Consider the following 23,617-nt stretch of genomic DNA (forward strand, 5'->3'; position numbering starts at 1 on the left):
TAGTATTTGGTTCCCTAACAAAGGGCAAAGGTTAGGAGAAAGCTTCACGGAAGGTGAGAGATGAAGTTGGTGGCGATATGCTTTGTTGACATTTATGAGTACCAGATCATAGACAACGGGTTGAGAGTGTGCACGTTTCAAGAGATGATCGCCTCCATATACAACAAGAACAAACTTAGTTGTACAAGAAAGCACAATTAAGAAAGCACGTCTAGGCAATTGCCACCTAACATGGCGACGTCATCAACAAATTGCAGAAACTTTGGCCGAATGGAGCAAGTTGGACGATATTCACGGTAAGGCTCGTCGGGCATTCTTCGAGGGAAAAAAATACAAACACGACAACATATATGGAATTGTTCTAAATCGGGAGGGACACATCAATAATTATCGATAGGGGCTGAAATTTCTAAATTTCATTTTGATGTATATTTTTTAGTAATTTAGATAATTTATAGGGGCTTTTCTATTATAATTTATATGACTAAATTTTTAAAAAATAAAATTAAAAAAGTATTTTTTTTAATTGAGGGCTTATGCCCGCCCCTCCTCCTTTAACTTTGGTCCGCCTAAACCACCCGAAATTCTCACGTGGCACTGAGCTGAGCGTCTCATGCAACTACATCAGTAGCAATGGCGAGGGCTATTGGCTTGGATCCGAATAAAATGTTCCTCTGATTCAGTCCAGATCGAAAGCAAACTCAGTTCAATCCAATGGAGGAATTCCCGGAGGAGCTTCGTACGCCGCCGGTAGCTCTTGCCTGCCTCATCGGCTGCCCCGAAGTCCATCCCCTAATTACTGCGCACCTCCACTCCCAGCAGCCCCCAATCAATGCCGTCGCATTGCCCGATTTCTCTATGATCCCTCCGAAGAAGCCCCCGAGAGACACTTTGGAGCCCCCAGCCGGCATTATAAAGCGAGATTGGTTCTCCAAGCATCGCACCAGGATTCCCGCCGTCGTCGCTGCCATTTTTTCCTCGCGCGATGTCTCCGGCGATCCCGCTCAGCGGCTACAAGTCTGCAACGATCTCGACAAACTCAAGTACTTCCTCTATATTTTCTATCTTAGCCTCTGTAATTGGTGCCGAATTCTTTTGCTGCTTCCTTCGCAGGGCGTCGATCCGTGGGAGGAACATCAAATTGGGGGTTCTGGTCGTCACTAAGTGGAATGATAAAGGTCTGTGAGTTTTCGGACGTGTCGGATTGCTGATTTATTTCAACTGTCTGTATGCTTATATTCGATTGATGAACTCAATTACTTTTGTGTATTTTATGTTGGTGCCTAGTTCATCAGAATATGTTAGGGCTATGTTTGTGCCTGCCGCAAAAACAATGATTGTAGTCCTAAGAAATTTGGCTTTGCGATGGTGTTGGTCTTACCTGAGGATTTTCAAATTCTCAAATGAAACATTGTAAAAGGAGAGGATATTGTATAGTGAAGAGAACAAGAGTCATACTATACATCTTTCTTTGGTCTTCTGTATTAGTAATACAGATAATTTGGATTTTATTTCCTGAATACTGTGAATGAACAGAATTGGAGAGCCATACAATTTATACTATGCACTGGCTATTTTGTTCAGCTCTTGGACTCTGATACCTATAACTTCAGACTTCTTGCTTTTAATGCTCTTCTGCACTGTCTGCTTCTGTTTGAATGAGCTTGAGAAAAAAATGCATCTGTATTAGATGCTTTGGTCTCCTTAGAAGGGATTTGTTTTATTTAACTCACGATCTGTAAATTCTGTTGCAGATAACACAAGTGAAGAACGTATACTTGCCTTGAGAAAACGCGCAGAAATAGATTCAAAAAATCTTATCATTTTTGTACCTGATCATGAACCGGAGCTTCAACAATGTCTTAGCAGGCAGGTCCCTTTAATTGTGCCCCTATTCAAAGTCTTTGGTTTGACGACCATAATCTTTCATCATTAGTTTCTCTTCTATTTGAAACCTCGGTAATGCTAAACCTAGGGAATTGTATGTGCTTGAACCAAATTCCTGTTATCTCGTCAAATATCTCAAATTTGTAAAGCCTAATCAGCTACTTCTTTTCAGGCTTTGGACCGTGTTGGGAGAACTGGCTAACACATATTATAGGGATGAAGGCCGAAGAGTAAGATCACGCCTTGAAAAGAAAAATTACTCCTCAATGGAGCTAAATGTTCGGTACTGTTTCAAGGTAAGGCCCTTTTGTTATTGTGGTGCTCTTTTGAATCTGTTTTAAGAGTTATAGGATTCTCGCTATATCTTTACATTCGAAGTGTAGGAATTAATATATTGGGAATATACACCATTATTTCCTTCACACATGTTGGTTTTTAGTACCTTATACAATTATCCATGCTTTAGTCATCTTAAACTTATTGAATAGTCTTTTTGCTAGTGTCCTTGTCTTGATATTTGTAATCAATACTTACTAATGAATTTTATGTTCCTCTTTCTTATGCAATCTAAACTTATCAACCTCTAGGTTGCTATATATGCAGAATTTAGAAGAGACTGGCTCGAAGCTCTCAAGTTATATGAGGATGCATATCATGCACTGCGGGAGGTACTTCTTTGATCACGGCTGCAGAGTCTAGTTTGATTTATGCTGCTTACAGATGCTCAGTTGTAGTTTAAGAACCTTTTACACTATTATCTGAAGTAAATTATTGTTGTCTGAGTTGTTAGTACTGGAATTTCTAAAATCACTTAAGATTCGTGTCATCTTTTAGACCAGATAAATTATGTCTGTGATAACTTAAATGCTCTATTCTGTGTATGCTTTCTTTACGCAGTTGTTCTCCAATTATTATTTTTGTTCTAATTATTTATTGATTGTTATGCTTATTATTTTTAACTCAGATGGTTGGAACATCAACTAGAATGCCTCCAATCCAACGCTTGGTTGAGATCAAGGCAGTTGCCGAACAACTGCATTTTAATATGTCAATGATATTGCTGCATGGCGGAAAAGTTCTTGAAGCAATTACATGGTTCCGTCAGCACACTGCTAATTATAGAAAACTTGTAGGAGCCCCAGAAGTTATATTTCTTCATTGGGAATGGTTAAGTAGACAATACATGGTTTTTGCTCAACTGTTGGAGACAAGCTCACCCAATGCTCTGCATGTTCCAAGTACGGCCCCTGTTGCGGAAGAAAAACCAACGGAATGGGAATTTCATCCAGCTTACTACTATCAGGTCACTCCATAACTGAGATAAAAAAATGCACTTATTCAATGATGAGTTTTCACCTTGTATTTAGTCAGATGAGTTCTAACTGTCAATTTATTCATATCTCCTTTTCATAGTTGGCAGCTAGCTACCTCAAGGAAAAGAATACATGTCTGGAATTTGCAATATCTATGTCCGTAGATGTTGGTTCATTTGATGGCAGTGCAGAGTCTGTTGTGGCTTCTGCATATCTTGGGCAGTATTCCAGGTTGCTTGAGCATGAAGATGCCTTCATAATGCAGCCGTGAGTTCTTCTGGCCAATTAATCTATTTTTTTATCTACATGCTAGCACAGGTCTAGAGATTCTAGTAGTATATTGGCATACTTGAAGTATAACCTCTGAGTCAATTTGAATGCAGTTTGACGGATATGGAATATGCCCATTATGCACTTGCAGAAGGGAAAAGATTCAAGGATTCCTTTGAAATCATTGCCCTCCTAAAGAAATCGTTTGAAGCATACAGTAGCTCAAAAGCTGAAAGAACAGCTGCCTATTGTGGACTGCAGATGGCTAGAGAATACTTTTCTCTAAATGACTTCAGTAATGCCAAGCAAATATTTGACAGTTTAGCAAATCTTTACCGACGTGAAGGCTGGTTATTGTCACTGTGGGAAGTCTTGGGGTACTTACGAGAGTGCTCAAAGGGTATGAGTTCAGCCAAAGACTTTATAGAATATTCACTTGAAATGGCTTCTTTGCCTGAAACAACCGGTTTTTCAGAGTCGTTCTCTAAGGACTGTGGTCCAGCAGGGCCTGCAACTCCTTCACAGAGAGAAAAGATACACAAGGAAGCATTTGAGGTTGCCAGAGGTGAGTCAGAACTTAATTCCGACGAACAGAACAGTGCTTTTAAAGTAAAAAGTGATTACCCCATTTATCTTGAGATTGATGTTATTAGTCCACTAAGGGTGACTCTCCTAGCTCTAGTTGCCTTTCATCAGCCAATGGTTAAGCCGGGTGGTCAATCTCTTATCACTATATCACTTCGATCCCAATTGCCGATAAATGTTGAGATTGATCAGTTGGAGGTGCAATTCAATCAATCAGAGTGTAATTTTATTATTACAAATGGTCAGAAGCCACTGAGTTCAACCGACATTGTACAACCGGGTCACAGGGTTGAGACAGCTCCTGATCTGGTGCTTGCGACAAACAAATGGCTACGACTGACTTATGATATAAAATCTGGTAAGTTGGAAAAAGATATCATGTGCTTCGATATTTTTGTTTTCTAGTTTACGCAAAGTGTGAGTGTAAAATTTTCCTGCTTGAATATTGATGTTTTCATTCATATGCTGCCCTTCATGCTTCTAAATTAGATTATACCGTGAATTTTATGCAGATCTTAGTGGAAAACTTGAATGCATATATGTCATTGCTAGAGTAGGACCAAACTTCACAATATGCTGCAGAGCTGAAAGTCCCGCCTTGATTAATGATTCACCACTTTGGAAATTTGAGAACCGGCTGGAAACTATTCCCATCAAGGATCCAGGTCTGGCATTATCTGGACAGAAGGCTATACAAGTTGAAGAACCAGAGCCACAAGTGGATTTGATTTTACATTCTTCTGGCCCTGCATTGGTTGGAGAAAGCTTTATTTTACCCGTGACAGTTTCCTCCAGAGGACATGCAGTGCATTCAGGTGAATTAAAAATTAATCTTGTAGATACAAGAGGTGGTGGTCTTCTTAGTCCAAGGGGAGAAGAATCGTTCTCATCTGAGAATATCCATGTTGAGCTTGTTGATATCTCCTGTGATGCACCTCAAGATCAGTCTGAAGCTCCTTCCGACAAAATTCAGAAAATTCAGCCATCTTTTGGATTAATTTCTGTCCCATCCTTGGATATGGGGGAGTCATGGTCGTGCAAACTGAAAATTAAGTGGAACCATCCTAAGCCTATTATGCTTTATGTCTCATTAGGATACCTCCCTCGGAGTGATGAACCTAGTTTGCAGAAAGTGCATGTCCACAAAAGCTTGCAGATTGAAGGGACAACTGCTGTTGCAATCAACCATCGGTATATGCTTCCTTTTAGGAAGGATCCTCTTTTGCTATTGAAGCTCAAGTCAATTTCAGAAACTGATCAAACACCATATCTTGCTTTAAACGAAAAAACTTTGCTTATAATCAGTGTTAAGAATTGCTCAGAGGTTCCCCTGAGATTGCTATCTATGTCCATTGAGACGGAAGTGAAAAGCGATGCTTGCACTATACAACCTCAGCAGGAAGAGTTCAGGGAAGCCGTAGTCAATATGCCAGGGGAAGAGTTCAAGAAGGTTTTCACCATCATTCCTAAAGTGAAGTCTACTAAGCTGAAGATTGGTAACGTGAGTCTGAGATGGGAAAGGGATTCTAACGCGACTTCATCTCAAGTTACTAAATATAGACTTCCTGACGTGAATGTGGAGCTACCTCTGTTGGCTGTGAGTTTAGAATGTCCTCCTCATGCCTTTATTGGAAACCCTTTTCTGTATTCAGTGAAGATTCTCAATCAGACGGAGATACTTCAAGAGATCAAATGCTCGATATCAGACTCACAGAGCTTCGTCCTATCGGGCCCCCACAGTGATACAATGCTTGTCCTGCCGAGATCAGCCCAGGTTCTCACGTACATGCTTGTACCCCTGGGATTAGGGTCGCTGCAGCTTCCTAGAGTTACTGTAGCCTCTGTGAGATATTCTGCTGGTCTGCTGCCATCCAATGCGTCTTTGCTTGTCTTCGTCTACCCAACCAAGCCCCATGTTGATCTCAAGCCGCCCGGTGATGCTTGAACCCAGTGGTCTCTGCAACTCCTTCGGTAACACCAAACCCGGCTGAAATCCCATTCAAAGTCACATGGCGTGTTAGAATGCCGTTTTTTTTGGTAATTACCAAAGTTATCCACCGGCGGATCCAGTGACTATTCCCTGCGTTTTTAAAATTTTTTTAAAGCGGTGTATTCAACTCAGATGGGACTAGAGAAGTTCATATTGTTCCGAGTATAATGCATACATGGGCCACAATTTGATCAATTTTTTGGTGTTGTTTCACTCTTCAAGTAGTAAGTAGGTCCCATGAATCAATATTATACATGTAACAATTATTCCAACCGTAAATTTATAAGCAGTAATTGTCCAGAGCCTTTGTCCTAGCGGCAAAGAGTTTAGACAATATTGCATGAGCTGTCGAGTTCGAGCCATCTGGAGATCCGTTGTAAAAAAAAATTACAAGAAGTAATTGAGCTCGGGCCGGCTATCAAAAAATGTTCAAATAATTTGGAAATATTTGTGACAAAATAATGGCTGTAATTCGAATTGGTGTTTTAAATAATTAACTTATATAGTGTCGTGTTGAAGAATGAAATCCGATAAATAGGAGTCGTCCAGAAAGAGCAATGAAATGAAGACTTACTAATCCAATTAAATCGAAATAGGGATAGTTTTGTCTTTGTCGAATTGCCAATAATGAAGTGTGTATTGAATTCGCAAATACAGCGAAGTAGAAGGATGGAGTGTGTATTGAATTCGCAAATACAGTGAAGTAGAAGGACTGAATAGAAAGAAGAGGTGGGCGTATATGAATCACAAATCTCAACTTTTATTTCTCCTCTCCCAAAACCCTTAAGAAAAGACTTTTCCTTCGCCCGCTCTTTTCTAGGACTCTTTCACTCTTTACTAATCCCATGGCCGCCGCCGTTCCGCCTCCAGCAGATCGTATCCTTCTCTTATGTTTCTCTTACTCCTCTTTCATCTCAATAGCTTGCTTGTCTGCATAAACTCATGTTTTTTTTTTTCATTTTTAGTTGTTGTAGATCTGAGCTTCTTGTATCTGAGATCCCCGTCGTTAATTACGTGCTGATTTTTTCTGCCTTGGTGATTTACTTGTTTGTCTTTCCATACGAGCTACGCCTTAGCTTCAAATCTTGAGAATTTTTTTAATATTTATTCAAATTTATTTTTTCTGTTGTTTTAGTCTTTGTTCTGTTTGAGTCTTCCTGTATTAAATCATTTTTCGTGTGAAAATGTGTTCCTTTACTTCTCTCTGCTATAGAGGCTGCAGATTTATTGCAGAAATTGTCACTGGACTCGCAGGCAAAGACTATCGAACTTCTTGATGCCACTAAGAAGGTCACGAATTGATTTGCGTTATTTATTTTTAAATTCGATGTTATTTGTAGCATGCTGGCTCACTTTGTTCTTTATCGCTGGATCCCTTTCCTGCTCTGCAGCCATCAGTTGATTCTGGAAACGTGGCTAATGGGATACAGGAGCGATCTGTCACGCCTCAAATTCCTGATTTTATGGATCCTAGGGTGTGCTACTATCCGTCACCTGCTTACTATTATACTCGTAAGTTTTTAATTTGAAATTTGAAAAGTACTGTTTTATTTGCTGAAATTTTCATGTACATTTTGACTTGGTAGATCCTACTGTTTTCATTGACTTAGCTTACTTTTCTGATTTTTACCCATCCATTTGTATTTAGCCTTTGAGGGAAATGAATGGGAAGATTACACACGGTACCTTAGCCCAGATGGAGTGGAGCCAACTCCGGTAAGCATTGTGGGCACAAATCCATTTTAATGCTTACATGTGTTGATTGATTTTGCTTTGGGACTAGTCTATATCATTACAATCTTACATTTTTAGCATTTGCTACAATTCTTCATTCGTTTGCAGGGTTCTTATGGGGACCTGTATCATGGTTATGGCTATCCTCCTTATGGGCCATATTCACCAGCTGTCTCACCCATTCCGACAATGTCTCACGATGGTCAGCTGTATAGCCCTCAACAGTATCAGTACCCAACTCCTTATTTCCAGCCATTGCCACCCACAAATGGTCTGTACCCCTCTGGTGCCCTTGGGAAAGGTGACATAGCCACCTCTGGGGGTGCCGATCTAGTGCCTTTGCTGGTGGATTCTTCTAATTCAAAATCTAATGGTGTTGCTGGTAGTGTGGCCACAAAGGGAAACAATGGTACAGCGATGGCAAGACCAGCATACCAAAATTCATCTTTCAATGCGAATGGCTCATATGGAAGAGATGCTTTACCTGGTCGAATTCCATCCTCTGGTTATCAAAATCCAAGATTTGGTTTTGATGGTTTACATTCCCCTGTCCCATGGTTAGAGACTCCATATTTTTCAGATTCACAACAAAGGCCTATAACTAGTTCAGCTATGACCTCTGCAGTTGGGAATGGAAATAGTGTCCCTTCCTCCAGGAGTCAAAATTATCAGCCTCACCTGATGGTAATGAGTTGCTTATTTCATGGTTAGGTTTGCTCACAAAACATTTTGTCTTGTGTGTTTTGATGATTCGTTTTTTTTTAATTATTAGAGAGGACAATTTTGTTGCATGCTTTGGTCTAACAACTCATCATTTAAAAAGTTACTATATTTTTCTTGTTAAAGTGCAAATCTAAGTCCATCGCACTTGTTTTGTCTAACGTGTTTATTATGTTCCTTTTTAGGGCTCGAACCACCCAAGGCCATTGTCATTGATGAACAGTGCGAATGGATACATTAATAGAATGTATCCGAACAAGTTATATGGTCAATATGGAAATGCATACAGATCTGGAGTGGGGTATGGGTCTAATGCTTATGACACACGATCCGGTGGAAATGGCTGGGTGGCTGTCGATAGCAAGTACAAGCCTAGAGGAAGAGGAAATGGATATTACGGGTATGGTAATGAGAATATGGATGGCCTCAATGAATTGAACAGGGGCCCAAGAACCAAGAGCACCAAGAACACAAAGGGATATTCACCAGTAGCTTTGGCTGTCAAAGGTCAAAATATTCCCTTGGCTGAAACAGCTGATATTGAAAAGTCAATTGTGGTTCCTGATCGAGAACAATACAACAGATCAGACTTCCCTGAGACTTACCCTGATGCCAAATTTTTCATTATCAAATCATACAGTGAGGATGATGTCCATAAGAGCATCAAGTACAATATTTGGGCTAGCACGCCAAACGGTAACAAAAAGCTGGATGCTGCTTACCAGAGTGCTCAACAAAAACCTGAAAGCTGCCCTATTTTCCTTTTCTTCTCAGTAAGCTTTATTGGACTCAAAGATGTTATGCTTTGTTTAATGTTTGATCTGTATACTAATTATGCATGCTACTTGATTTGTAGGTTAATACCAGTGGTCAGTTTGTTGGCGTTGCTGAGATGGTTGGTCCTGTTGACTTCAATAAGAATATGGATTACTGGCAGCAAGACAAATGGATTGGTTGTTTTCCAGTTAAGTGGCACATTGTGAAGGATGTACCGAACAGTTTGTTAAAGCATATTACCCTTGAGAATAATGAGAACAAACCTGTGACTAACAGCAGGGACACCCAGGAGGTATATATATCCTTGTACCCTTTATTTTTCTGTTTTATAGGTTGTGCTGCTATTATTGCTGTGGTTTTTTAATTAGGAATATGACGTTGTTGCAGGTTAAACTTGCGCAGGGGCTCGAGGTGCTCAAAATTTTTAAGGATTACGTAAGCAAGCAGTGCATCTTGGATGATTTTGATTTCTATGAGGATAGACAGAAGAAAATCCTGGAGAAGAAAGCCAAGCAACAGCATTTCCACAAACAGGTGAGTTTGGTACTGTAATTTCTTGATCAGTGCTTCCTTGTTTACATCTCTGGAAGACTAATAACAATAGTTTGCAGACTCAAGTTTGGGAAGGCAAACCAACTGAATTGAAGAAGGAAGGTGTGAATGCTCAAGTGGAGAAAGAAAGTGAATCGGCTGTGGTGGCGAATGGCAATGGGGGATGTTACAGAAAGCCTCACCCTTACCAAGTCTAGTGATGTAAAACCTGCTGTTACTATTCCTGAGATGGAAGTTGGGGCTAATGGGTGCTAGTCGTCGGAATACTCTCTGGTAGAAGAGAGGCTGAAGCAACAAATTTGTTATCCCGCTCCGATTTTCTAGTCCTTGATGGCTCTCTCTCTTTTTTTTGTTTGAGGAAATGCTAGTGTTTCTTTTTCTTGGTTGTCAGTTTTTATTTTTTTTCTATTTTCTCTCTTTAATATCCGATCTTGTTTAATAGCGCTCTTTTTGATAGGCTCTCTCATTTGATAATTGTGTTTTTTAAGATATGTTAGATTCATAGTTGTGTTTTTCTATTAGTCGCAGTGTAATCTAACTCAATTGATACTAAAATGGATATGGTCTAGTTAATAAAAACTATGTCTGGTGGAATTGTATGGAAGGGGGATACGGGAAAATTGGAAGACGTGAAAATTATGCCTTCGAGAATTTATGCCTGCAACACAGTTACAATCATCAACCGCCGAGCACGAGCCAGCGGCCGCCGAGAATTCTCCGAGCAGCCCAGAACGCTCTCAGCAACCCGCTGAAAGTGGTCAGTGGATCGAGTTATTCTTCTCCAAGTCTTCCCTTTCTGAGCCCGAAATACTACACCCTCTGTCCCAAGGAAGGTGACACTTTTCTTGGGCGGCACGAGAATTTATTCAACTTTATTTTGTCAGTGAAGTAAAGAGAGTAAAGTAAGAGAAAGAAAATAAATTATACAAAAGGTGTTTTCATTTATAGTAATGAGTTATCTTAGTTGACAAACTAAAAATGAAAGTGAGATCATTGAAGTATCGTATTTATAGAAAAACAACCACAAGAGATCATTGAAGCTGAGACTACTTTCCCTAGAATTCCTTTCCAAGAGATAATTTTGTACTTGGAGATTGGAACTAGAGAATAAAGAAAACTAGAACTATTAAGATTCTTCATTGGGATTTTTATCATAGATTGTTTTACTATATCTTATTTTAAAATGAATTTTGTTAGAGTAACTAATTTGTTAAATTATGAGGATTGAAAAGTAACTCTTTATATTTATTTGATTCGTATTATTGATATTCAAGATCTTTAATTACTTTGTTCAATTTTGTTGTATAATGCTTCAAATTGGATTCTAACATAAGAGTGAGACACATCTTGTCGATTTATTGGATTTGCAGGAATCGAAAGATAATCCATATGCTAGATTCAGATTGAATGACACTACAGTTAATATCTCAAAAAAGGTAAACCTAAGAGTGAGACATTATAAGGGTCTAATTGTGTAGTACTTCGTATTAGCTAAGATTGACATCTTGATTCTAACATTACGAGATTTGGGTTTTGTTGACCTACTCGAAATAAGAGATTGAGGCATGCTAATTTTTTAAAATAAGAGATTTTTACTTTTTTTAATATTTTTATCTTCTTTTTTTATAAATATTGGGAGAGAAATAATAAGAAAAAAGGAGAAAAATAAAATAAAATGCAAAAGTCTCTTATTCTAACAAATTTGCATGCCTCAGTCCTTTATTCCGAAAATTAGCGAATTTAATCTCGTACGATCAACAAATTAAGACACGCATGCTTAAATCTCTCTAAAATATGTCTACTCTTTTTTTTTATTGCCTTGTTCACTTGTTGTTTTGAATTTTGCTAAAATTTTCTGTTGTGAGTTGTGTAAATGAAGAATGGATAGCTGTGTTATCATTCAAAAATTCCATTATATGAGACCCTTGTGGAACTCTTAGTAATTGGAACACCTCTCTGGGTTAAGGCATGAACTCCATTACATTAAAAAATTTTGCCCTCAGATGTTTTACAAGGCTGCCAAGTTTGGTTCTTTATGGATTTTTTTTCTTCTGAATGTACATAAATGTTAAGCTCCGAAAATGTCTATTAAAAAACATTGGAAAAATGTTTGGCACGTGATTTAAAAGAAAAGGGGATAAGATGAATTAGTAGACAGACTCATAGTTGTAATGTGGAGTGGAGTGGAGTGGAGTGGAGTGGATGAAAGGATATGGGCTAGATTAGATTAATATGGATTAAATAATTATAGTTGGGCTACAATTATAATTAGTCCATAAGCCCAATAATCATGAAACCCTAATGACTCTTTGTCTATATAATGGTTATTTATTCTCCATTGTGGGAGATGAGAAATAGCTTAACATTAGAGAGAAAATACGTAAAGCTCTGTAGAGAGAATTCCTAGCTTTCTTCTACGGAGCAATTGTACCGGGATAGTTCCTGCATCAGATTGGATTGCACGTGGACCTCGATAGTAGTGGATTCAACTTGCGGGATTCAATCGAAGAAGAACAACACAACAAGTAAGATTTAGTTCCGTTGTGTGTTACGTGCTCAACTTGCAATATGATTATGAATCTAGATCTGTTATTCTTGTATGCAATTTCCGCTGCGCTCATTAGATGAACACAAGAATTCCTAACAGTGGTATCAGAGCTCGGGGCTCGATTCATAATTAATTTTGTTTCCTAATTAATTTGTGGATGATTTTGGAAATCAAAATTCTTAAATTGGATTTCAAAATGTTTCGAAATTTAGTGCAACATACGACGCGTAGTTGTGTTGACGCAATATATGGTAGTTTCGAAATTTTGTTTCGGCTGACGCAATTGGATTTCAACTGTACAATTGAGCAGTACAGTTGATGCATATAATGAAGAAACAATTGAATTTTATGGCGCTTATGCTATTGTCGCTGGTTTTGACAGATGAAGCTTTTGGAAAATTGAAACTGGGTTTCAACTAAAAGATAATGTTTTTCAACCATATTTGCAATTGAATTTCGAAATTTGAAATTGGGTTCCAATTAATTTGGAATTAATATAGATCAGAGAGTTAATATATTAATTAGATTAATAGATTATGATTTATTGTTATTATTTTGAATAATGATATTGCATAAGTGTCGTTGCTGTGACGATTCATGCGCTTCACTAGGATTATGGTACAATTATTATAATATATATTATTATTTAATTTCATCAATAGATTACTGGATACTAATAATAATAAATGTATTATTAATATTAATTTAGAATTAATATTAAATATCTGTTTATATTAGTTTGGAATTGATATAAATTTGATGATGAATTTATTAATTAGATTAATGGATTAATGTGCAAGAATTTTTTATATATGATGATGATTTGGAGTTATTACTTGATTTACAAATTTATTAATTTAGAATTAATATAGATTGGATAAATTTTGTTAATTAGATTAACAAATTGGGACATAGTTATCATCTGGAAATGATAATATATACTCCACAGCACAATATTAATTTAGAATTAATATTAAATATATATAATTATATTAATTTAGAATTAATATAATTAAGTCCACATTTAATTAGAGAATAAAATTTGATTTTATTTGTTGAGCATTATTTGATATCTTATGTGATAAGCATGCTATTTGATTTTATGCTTATTTATTTAACTATAGTAGTTAGAGACCGTTTTATTGTCTGGGTAGGCGGCGCCCAGTATGTGTAGTCCGTGTTATACTATGTCTGGGTAGGCGGCGCCCAGTAATTGTAGTCCGTGTTATACTATGTCTGGGTAGGCGGCGCCCAATAATTGTTTGAAATTTAATATTGGATATTATATTCACAGAACTAGTATCACACTTTTCCCCACAAAATATAAGTCTTGTTTTGAAACAAACGCATCGTCCATCACAATTGTTTGATGTTCCTAGTCTTTTCGACCACGAGTTTTACGCCCTCGCGTTTACTCTAAATCTACAAGGTTTAGGCTCATTCATAGATGCATGGTTGGCATCGTGTGATGGGGTTGACTTGCTTAAATTATTTTGAGTAGCCCTCGCAACCAGAATAATTTATGGACGTATATTAATTAGATTAATAAACCAAGAATTGTAAAATTGTTGTTACAATTGGCTTGGAGGCCTACCTGGTGATATTATTGTAGTCATCAGCCCTCGCAGAGGCTGCAATAATATAGACTTGGATCTTGGACCACTAAAATTTATATTAGATATAAATTCGTATTTTATGTTTGGGGAACATAATATATGTTAAAATTAGTGGGAGCTAATCAATACAATAAACCCTTGTTTGATTAGTGATGCGATTGTGATCTTTGTATGCTTTTCTAATTTGCTTTTCGTTTTATTTTCTGTTCAGATAATATGTCAAACTTATCTTATGAGTGTATGATGGAAACAAACAAATTGACTAGGTCAAATTTCACGGAGTGGCAGAGAGACTGCCCAAAACTCAAGGCACAAGGTGCAATGAGTGGGAGCTCAGCTATGTTTGTCATTGAGATAAATATGTCTATGAATAACTCACAATCCTGGGTATTGGATACCGCTTGTGGTTCACACATTTGTAATAATGTGCAAGGTTTAATTGACAGCAGGAAAGTGAGGCCTGGGGAAGTAGACCTACGTGTTGGAAATGGAGCAAAAGTTGCTGCCGAACGCGTGAGAACTTATAGATTAGATCTTCCCTCAGGACATAGACTAGATTTACATAATTGTTATTTCGTTCCAGTTATTTCAAAGAATATTATTTCCATTCCGATGTTGGACATCGAAGGTTTTTCCTTCCATTTTGCAAACAGCAGATGCTCGTTTTCTACTAATGGATTGCTTTATGGAAATGCCTCGTTAGAGAATGGATTATATATGCTTGAATGCAAACGGAATATTCTCAATGTGCAAAATAAAAGACTTAAGCTATGTAATACGGATAATGCTACTTATCTTTGGCATTGTAGACTTGGTCATATCAATGAGAAAAGGATAGCGAGATTGAGAAAGTTAGACTATCTAAATTCATTTGATTTTGAATCATATGGTGCTTGTGAATTCTGTCTCAAAGGAAAGATGACTAATAAACCACTTTCTGGGAAAGGGGTGAGTGCTAATGATGTGCTAGAGTTGATCCACACAGATGTGTGCGGACCGTTTCCAACTCAAGCAAGAGGTGGTTATTCGTACTTCATTACTTTTACTGATGATTTGACAAGGTATGGACATGTGTATCTTATGAAACACAAATCCGAGGCCTTTGAGAAATTTAAAGAGTTTAAGTGTGAAGTTGAGAAACAACTTGGGAAAAGTATCAAAACTCTTCGATCAGATCGAGGAGGGGAATACTTGAGCCGAGAATTTCTTGATTACTTGAAATCGCATGGAATTCAGTCGGACTGGACACCTCCTGGTACACCACAAATGAATGGAGTATCTGAAAGGAGAAACCGAACATTATTAGATATGGTTCGATCCATGATGAGTTTAGCTAGTCTTCCTTTATTTCTCTGGGGTCATGCTTTATTGACTGCTATTTACATTCTGAATAGAGTTCCATCTAAATCAGTTGAGAAAACACCATATGAGTTATGGTATGGCAAAAAGCCTTGTCTTAACTATATGCGGACCTGGGGTTGTCCAGCTTTTGTTAAGAAACAAATGACTGATAAGTTGGAATCTAAAAGTGAGAAGTGTTACTTTGTGGGATATCCTAAACAAACTAGTGGATACGATTTCTACTGTCCTGAAAATCACAAGGTGATAACATCAAGGAATGTGACGTTCCTTGAAGACAGTTATGTCTGCAAGGAACAAGGTCAAATACAGTAGATCTTGAAGAAATTCAAGAACCACAAGTTAACAATGAGGATGATGTATTGTCAAATGGTTTGAACAATAACTCAGTGGGAGTTTTTGATGATCTATTGGGAGGGGAAAATACTATTAGAGGAGACCTTAGAGGGACTCTCGAAGAACCTCCTCAAGACAATGAGATGCATCAAATACAAGATGATACAATAGTTGCATCACCTCTACCTCAAGAAGATCATAGTGATATTCCTGGGCCTACTCACAATCAGAATGAACAGCCCGAGCCAGAAGAAAACCAACTCAATAGGCCTAGAAGGATTCGTCGTGCACCTGAGAGACTGAATCTAATGGTTGAGAACCAAGATGATGAAGTTGATTTAGATGATGATGAGCCTAAGACCTATACCGAGGCGGTGTCGGACACCGATCGAGAGAAGTGGCTTGAAGCCTTGATATCTGAAATGGACTTGATATACTTCAACTTAGTCTGGGAACTAGTTGACTTGCCAGATGAGGTTTACCCCATAGGTTGCAAATGGATCTTCAAAAAGAAGAGAGATGCAGATGGCAAAGTACAAACCTACAAGGCTAGGTTAGTGGCAAAGGGTTATAGTCAGCGTGAAGGCATTGACTATGACGAAACCTTTTCGCCAGTTGCTAAGATCAAGTCCATTAGGATATTACTTGCAATTGCTGCATACTACAATTTCGACATTTGGCAAATGGATGTCAAAACCGCATTTCTCAATGGAGAATTAGAATGCGATGTCTATATGACACAGCCAGAAGGTTTTGTATCGAAAGAAAGGCCGAATGCAGTGTGCAAGCTAAAGAAGTCCATCTATGGACTTAAGCAAGCTTCGAGGAGTTGGAATATTTGTTTTGACAGAACAATCAAATCGTTTGGTTTTGTCAGAAGCAAAGAGGACCCATGTGTTTATAGTAAACGCGAGAATGGAAACGTTGTCTTCCTCATCATATATGTTGATGACATCTTGATTATGGGAAGCGATCGTTCCATGATGCAATCCGTGAAAGAATGGTTGTCTAGTTCCTTTATGATGAAGGATCTGGGTGATGCTTCCTACATCCTTGGAATTAAGATCTATCGAGATAGACCGAATAGGATGTTAGGATTATCACAATCCACTTACATAGACAAGTTGCTAAGGCGCTTCTCAATGGAGAATTCTAAGAAAGGTTTTCTTCCTATGGGACATGGCATTGTATTGTCAAAGAAGGATTGTCCTTCTAATGACAAAGAAAGAGACAACATGAAAAGGATCTCGTATGCTTCGGCTATAGGATCTATTATGTATGCCATGATTTCTACTAGGCCAGATGTGGCCTATGCGCTTAGCATGACAGGCAGATTTCAGCAAAATCCCGGTGAGGAACATTGGAAAACCGTTAAGACTATTCTTAAGTACCTTAGAAGGACTAAAGAATATTTCTTAGTCTATGGTGGACAACCAGAGTTATCAGTTACTGGGTACACTGATGCTAGTTTCCAAACAGACCATGACGACTATAAGTCTCAGTCTGGATATGTTTTGTTCTCAATGGTGGAGCAGTGAGTTGGAATAGTTCCAAACAAGGTACAACTGCCGATTCCACCACCGAAGCCGAGTATATTGCTGCATCTGAAGCTGCCAAAGAAGCTGTTGCTTTGTTAGAGTTCGTTAAAGAACTGGGTGTCATTCCGAGTGCCAATAGTGCAATACCTTTGTATTGTGACAACACTGGTGCTGTTGCGCAAGCAAAAGAACCCAGAGCTACGAACAGGAACAAGCATGTTCCCAGAAGATATCATCTGATCAAAGAAATAATTGAAAGAGGCGACATAAAATTAGAAAGAGTACCCACTGATGATAATTTGGCTGATCCTTTCACCAAACCGTTATGTATAGCAAAACACAACAAGCACTTTGAGAGCTTAGGTGTTAAGCATCTTGGTAGATGGCTTTGAATCAGTGGGAGTTACAGTTTTATATGTCTTAGAAACATTTTGTGTTGAGACAATATTACTTGATCACATTATATGAAAATTTCATTTTCTATGGGTTTTGTGCACTTATTGGAATAATTGTTTTAAATGTTTGATTTTATTCTAAATATTTGTTCCCTTGAATTATGACTGTCGTTAATGGTGTGAGACATTAATGATATAGTATAATTCTAAAATAGCCCTAACCAATGATCATCAAGAATGAGATATTGATGATATGTTATAGGTTAGCATGGGGTTTGCATCACATTCTTCGAGAATGTAGTTGTTCTCACAACTATGAGATATTAGATACTCGTGATGGACACATGGTATACTTTGGAGAGTATTGATATACCCTACTATTAAACTGTTTTGTTGAGTGTCTACAGTTTATTAGTACATGAAGTATGTAATAGTCCTTGGATCTGAGGTCATTACACATTTTGTTTGTTGAGTGGTGTGCTTTGACCTTGTACAACGCTTTGCCTCCCCTCGGAGGATTAAGACACGGACTTGTGTTGGGTACATCATAAGATAAATGGAAATGGTAGTTGAGCCAAGAATGAGATTCATTCCTCGATTAGAATTTCGAGAGAACACTCAAATTCTCTATATTACTTGACCATTAAGTCATTGGCCAATGCAAAGATATATTCAATTAAAGTAATTGAATATGATCGAATGGGTCATTTAATAAAGATGAGATGAAGTGATTGAGCTATTTGGATGACACATGACAAATCTTAGGCTCAATCGGGTGGTTCGTGAATGAAAGGATGTTACTATAAACTCTGTGTAAAGGCTTGTTTACCGAATTCACGTAAACGTTCTTCATATATCGAGATACGCTGCCAACGCAGTCTAGGAGTTTTGTGCAGACTTCGATTAGATCGCCGTCGATAATGAGGGCCTAAAGGGTCACACTATAAGTGTATTTTGATCCGCTCAAGGGTACAAAGTTGGAACTGCGTATTATATCTAATGCTAGTCCAAGTGGGAGATTGAAAGGATATGGGCTAGATTAGATTAATATGGATTAAATAATTATAGTTGGGCTACAATTATAATTAGTCCATAAGCCCAATAATCATGAAACCCTAATGACTCTTTGTCTATATAATGGTTATTTATTCTCCATTGTGGGAGATGAGAAATAGCTTAACATTAGAGAGAAAATACGTAAAGCTCTGTAGAGAGAATTCCTAGCTTTCTTCTACGGAGCAATTGTACCGGGATAGTTCCTGCATCGGATTGGATTGCACGTGGACCTCGATAGTAGTGGATTCAACTTGCGGGATTCAATCGAAGAAGAACAACACAACAAGTAAGATTTAGTTCCGTTGTGTGTTACGTGCTCAACTTGCAATATGATTATGAATCTAGATCTGTTATTCTTGTATGCAATTTCCGCTGCGCTCATTAGATGAACACAAGAATTCCTAACAGTGGAGTGGAGTAGTACATTTTAGCTAACCAAGTAACCTCATTTATTGACTGTTGATGAACCCATATCCACCTTCATTTATTGATTGTTGATGGCCACAGCTTGATTGATCGAAAACGGCTTGCACCACCGGCCGTGGTATCTCCATAATCGGAAACTTGAGCCGGATTTGGTCTTCGCCTTTCAGGGGACTGCACACCTGTTAGGAATTCTTGTATTCATCTAATGAGCGCAGCGGAAATTGCAGACAAGAATAACAGATCTAGATTCATAATCATATTGCAAGTTGAGCACGTAATACACAACGGAACTAAATCTTACTTGTTGTTGTGTTTTCTTCTACGATTGTGTCCTGCAAGTTGAATCCACTACTATCGAGGTCCACGTGTATTCTGATCCGATGCAGGAACAATTCCTCGGTACAATCGCTCTATAGAGAAAGCTAGGAATTCTCTACAAAGCTTTACGTATTTTCTCTCTAATGTTACGATATTTCTCTTCTCCCACAATGGAGAATAAATAACCATTATATAGACAAAGAGTCATTAGGGTTTCATGATTGTTGGGCTTATGGACTAATTATAATTGTAGCCCAACTATAATTATTTAATCCATATTAATCTAGCCCATATCCTTTCAATCTCCCACTTGGACTAGCATTAGATATAATACGCAGTTCCAACTTTGTACCCTTGAGCGGATCAAAATACACTTATAGTGTGACCCTTTAGGCCCTCATTATCGACGACGATCTAATCGAAGTCTGCACAAAACTCCTAGACTGCGTTGGCAGCGTAGCTTGATATATGAAGGACGTTTACGTGAATTCGGTAAACAAGCCTTTACATAAAGTTTATAGTAACATCCTTTCATTCACGAACCACCCGATTGAGCCTAAGATTTGTCATGTGTCATCCAAATAGCTCAATCACTTTATCTCATCTTTATTAAATGACCCATTCGATCATATTCAATTACTTTAATTGAATATATCTTTGCCTTGGCCAATGACTTAATGGTCAAGTAATATAGAGAATTTGAGTGTTCTCTTGAAATTCTAATTGAGGAATGAATCTCATTCTTGGCTCAACTACCATTTCCATTTATCTTATGATTTACCCAACACAAGTCCGTGTCTTAATCCTCCGAGGGGAGGCAAAGCGTTGTACAAGGTCAAAGCACATCACTTAACAAACAAAATGTGTAATGACCTCAGATCCAAGGACTATTACATACTTCATGTACTAATAAACTGTAGACACTCAACAAAACAGTTTAATAGTAGGGTATACCAATACTCTCCAAAGTATACCATGTGTCCATCACGAGTATCTAATATCTCATAGTTGTGAGAACAACTACATTCTCGAAGAATGTGATGCAAACCCCATGCTAACCTATAACATATCATCAATATCTCATTCTTGATGATCATTGGTTAGGGCTATTTTAGAATTATACTATATCATTAATGTCTCACACCATTAACGACAGTCATAATTCAAGGGAACAAATATTTAGAATAAAATCAAACATTTAAAACAGTTATTCCAATAAGTGCACAAAACCCATAGGAAATAAAATTTTCATATAATGTGATCAAGTAATATTGTCTCAACACAAAATGTTTCTAAGACATATAAACTGTAACTCCCACTGATTCAAAGCCATCTACCAACATGCATAACACCTAAGCTCTCAAAGTGCTTGTTGTGTTTTGCTATACATAACGGTTTGGTGAAAGGATCAGCCAAGTTATCATCAGTGGGTACTCTTTCTAATTTTATGTCGCCTCTTTCAATTATTTCTTTGATCAGATGATATCTTCTGGGAACATGCTTGTTCCTGTTCGTAGCTCTGGGTTCTTTTGCTTGCGCAACAGCACCAGTGTTGTCACAATACAAAGGTATTGCACTATTGGCACTCGGAATGACACCCAGTTCTTTAACGAACTCTAACAAAGCAACAGCTTCTTTGGCAGCTTCAGATGCAGCAATATACTCGGCTTCGGTGGTGGAATCGGCAGTTGTACCTTGTTTGGAACTATTCCAACTCACTGCTCCACCATTGAGAACAAAACATATCCAGACTGAGACTTATAGTCGTCATGGTCTGTTTGGAAACTAGCATCAGTGTACCCAGTAACTGATAACTCTGGTTGTCCACCATAGACTAAGAAATATTCTTTAGTCCTTCTAAGGTACTTAAGAATAGTCTTAACGGTTTTCCAATGTTCCTCACCGGGATTTTGCTGAAATCTGCCTGTCATGCTAAGCGCATAGGCCACATCTGGCCTAGTAGAAATCATGGCATACATAATAGATCCTATAGCCGAAGCATACGAGATCCTTTTCATGTTGTCTCTTTCTTTGTCATTAGAAGGACAATCCTTCTTTGACAATACAATGCCATGTCCCATAGGAAGAAAACCTTTCTTAGAATTCTCCATTGAGAAGCGCCTTAGCAACTTGTCTATGTAAGTGGATTGTGATAATCCTAACATCCTATTCGGTCTATCTCGATAGATCTTAATTCCAAGGATGTAGGAAGCATCACCCAGATCCTTCATCATAAAGGAACTAGACAACCATTCTTTCACGGATTGCATCATGGAACGATCGCTTCCCATAATCAAGATGTCATCAACATATATGATGAGGAAGACAACGTTTCCATTCTCGCGTTTACTATAAACACATGGGTCCTCTTTGCTTCTGACAAAACCAAACGATTTGATTGTTCTGTCAAAACAAATATTCCAACTCCTCGAAGCTTGCTTAAGTCCATAGATGGACTTCTTTAGCTTGCACACTGCATTCGGCCTTTCTTTCGATACAAAACCTTCTGGCTGTGTCATATAGACATCGCATTCTAATTCTCCATTGAGAAATGCAGTTTTGACATCCATTTGCCAAATGTCGAAATTGTAGTATGCAGCAATTGCAAGTAATATCCTAATGGACTTGATCTTAGCAACTGGCGAAAAGGTTTCGTCATAGTCAATGCCTTCACGCTGACTATAACCCTTTGCCACTAACCTAGCCTTGTAGGTTTGTACTTTGCCATCTGCATCTCTCTTCTTTTTGAAGATCCATTTGCAACCTATGGGGTAAACCCCATCTGGCAAGTCAACTAGTTCCCAGACTAAGTTGAAGTACATCGAGTCCATTTCAGATATCAAGGCTTCAAGCCACTTCTCTCGATCGGTGTCCGACACCTCCTCGGTATAGGTCTTAGGCTCATCGTCCTCTAAATCAACTTCATCATCTTGGTTCTCAACCATTAGATTCAGTCTCTCAGGTGCACGACGAATCCTTCTAGGCCTATTGAGTTGGTTTTCTTCTGGCTCGGGCTGTTCATTCTGATTGTGAGTAGGCCCAGGAATATCACTATGATCTTCTTGAGGTAGAGGTGATGCAACTATTGTATCATCTTGTATTTGATGCATCTCATTGTCTTGAGGAGGTTCTTCGAGAGTCCCTCTAAGGTCTCCTCTAATAGTATTTTCCCCTCCCAATAGATCATCAAAAACTCCCACTGAGTTATTGTTCAAACCATTTGACAATACATCATCCTCATTGTTAACTTGTGGTTCTTGAATTTCTTCAAGATCTACTGTATTTTGACCTTGTTCCTTGGAGACATAACTGTCTTCAAGGAACGTCACATTCCTTGATGTTATCACCTTGTGATTTTCAGGACAGTAGAAATCGTATCCCCTAGTTTGTTTAGGATATCCCACAAAGTAACACTTCTCACTTTTAGATTCCAACTTATCAGTCATTTGTTTCTTAACAAAAGCTGGACAACCCCAGGTCCGCATATAGTTAAGACAAGGCTTTTTGCCATACCATAACTCATATGGTGTTTTCTCAACTGATTTAGATGGAACTCTATTCAGAATGTAAATAGCAGCCAATAAAGCATGACCCCAGAGAAATAAAGGAAGACTAGCTAAACTCATCATGGATCGAACCATATCTAATAATGTTCGGTTTCTCCTTTCAGATACTCCATTCATTTGTGGTGTACCAGGAGGTGTCCAGTCCGACTGAATTCAATGCGATTTCAAGTAATTAAGAAATTCTCGGCTCAAGTATTCCCCTTCTCGATCTGATCGAAGAGTTTTTATACTTTTCCCAAGTTGTTTCTCAACTTCACACTTAAACTCTATAAATTTCTCAAAGGCCTCAGATTTGTGTTTCATAAGATACACATATCCATACCTTGTCAAATCATCAGTGAAAGTAATGAAGTACGAATTACCACCTTTTGCTTGAGTTGGAAACGGTCCGCACACATCTGTGTGGATCAACTCTAGCACATCATTAGCACGCACCCCTTTCCCAGAAAGTGGCTTATTAGTCATCTTTCCTTTGAGACCGAATTCACAAGCACCATATGATTCAAAATCAAATGAATTTAGATAGTCTAACTTTCTCAATCTCGCTATCCTTTTCTCATTGATATGACCAAGTCTACAATGCCAAAGATAAGTAGCATTATCCGTATTACATAGCTTAAGTCTTTTATTT

The 23,617-nt window shown here is 38.1% G+C and overlaps 2 protein-coding genes across 3 annotated transcripts; both read left to right on the plus strand.

Moving 5' to 3' along the window:
• The first annotated feature begins 575 nt into the window (after positions 1 to 575).
• LOC121770826 (trafficking protein particle complex subunit 11-like) lies at positions 576 to 6,240 on the plus strand. Of its 2 annotated transcripts, XM_042167602.1 has the most exons (10): positions 576 to 1,043; positions 1,114 to 1,178; positions 1,755 to 1,869; positions 2,060 to 2,183; positions 2,475 to 2,555; positions 2,852 to 3,190; positions 3,301 to 3,467; positions 3,584 to 3,870; positions 3,946 to 4,413; positions 4,568 to 6,240. In XM_042167602.1, the coding sequence occupies exons 1-10, from the start codon at positions 715 to 717 to the stop codon at positions 5,998 to 6,000; spliced, it is 3,408 nt and encodes a 1,135-aa protein (XP_042023536.1). In that variant the 5' UTR covers positions 576 to 714; the 3' UTR covers positions 6,001 to 6,240. The 2 variants fall into 2 exon arrangements, with proteins under 2 accessions (XP_042023536.1, XP_042023535.1); XM_042167601.1 differs by having other exon boundaries at positions 3,584 to 4,413.
• A 533-nt stretch (positions 6,241 to 6,773) lies between these two features.
• LOC121772362 (YTH domain-containing protein ECT4-like) lies at positions 6,774 to 10,349 on the plus strand. The gene is made up of 9 exons (XM_042169432.1): positions 6,774 to 6,921; positions 7,259 to 7,335; positions 7,437 to 7,557; positions 7,694 to 7,761; positions 7,888 to 8,463; positions 8,685 to 9,272; positions 9,356 to 9,568; positions 9,664 to 9,810; positions 9,888 to 10,349. Exons 1-9 carry the CDS (start codon positions 6,891 to 6,893, stop codon positions 10,023 to 10,025), a joined length of 1,959 nt encoding a protein of 652 aa, XP_042025366.1. The 5' UTR covers positions 6,774 to 6,890; the 3' UTR covers positions 10,026 to 10,349.
• Positions 10,350 to 23,617: the final 13,268 nt, after the last annotated feature.

This window comes from Salvia splendens, chromosome 16, assembly GCF_004379255.2.
Source record: "Salvia splendens isolate huo1 chromosome 16, SspV2, whole genome shotgun sequence".
NCBI classification, from domain to species: domain Eukaryota; kingdom Viridiplantae; phylum Streptophyta; class Magnoliopsida; order Lamiales; family Lamiaceae; genus Salvia; species Salvia splendens.

Coding starts and splice junctions, on each gene's coding strand:
- LOC121772362 (XM_042169432.1), top strand. CDS start 6,891: ATGGCCGCCGCCGTTCCGCCTCCAGCAGATC. Junction 7,558..7,693: donor ACCTGCTTACTATTATACTC/GTAAGTTTTTAA, acceptor ATTTGTATTTAG/CCTTTGAGGGAAATGAATGG. Junction 9,811..9,887: donor AACAGCATTTCCACAAACAG/GTGAGTTTGGTA, acceptor AATAGTTTGCAG/ACTCAAGTTTGGGAAGGCAA.
- LOC121770826 (XM_042167601.1), top strand. CDS start 715: ATGGAGGAATTCCCGGAGGAGCTTCGTACGCCGCCGGTAGCTCTTGCC. Junction 1,870..2,059: donor CTTCAACAATGTCTTAGCAG/GCAGGTCCCTTT, acceptor ACTTCTTTTCAG/GCTTTGGACCGTGTTGGGAG. Junction 4,414..4,567: donor GACTTATGATATAAAATCTG/GTAAGTTGGAAA, acceptor AATTTTATGCAG/ATCTTAGTGGAAAACTTGAA.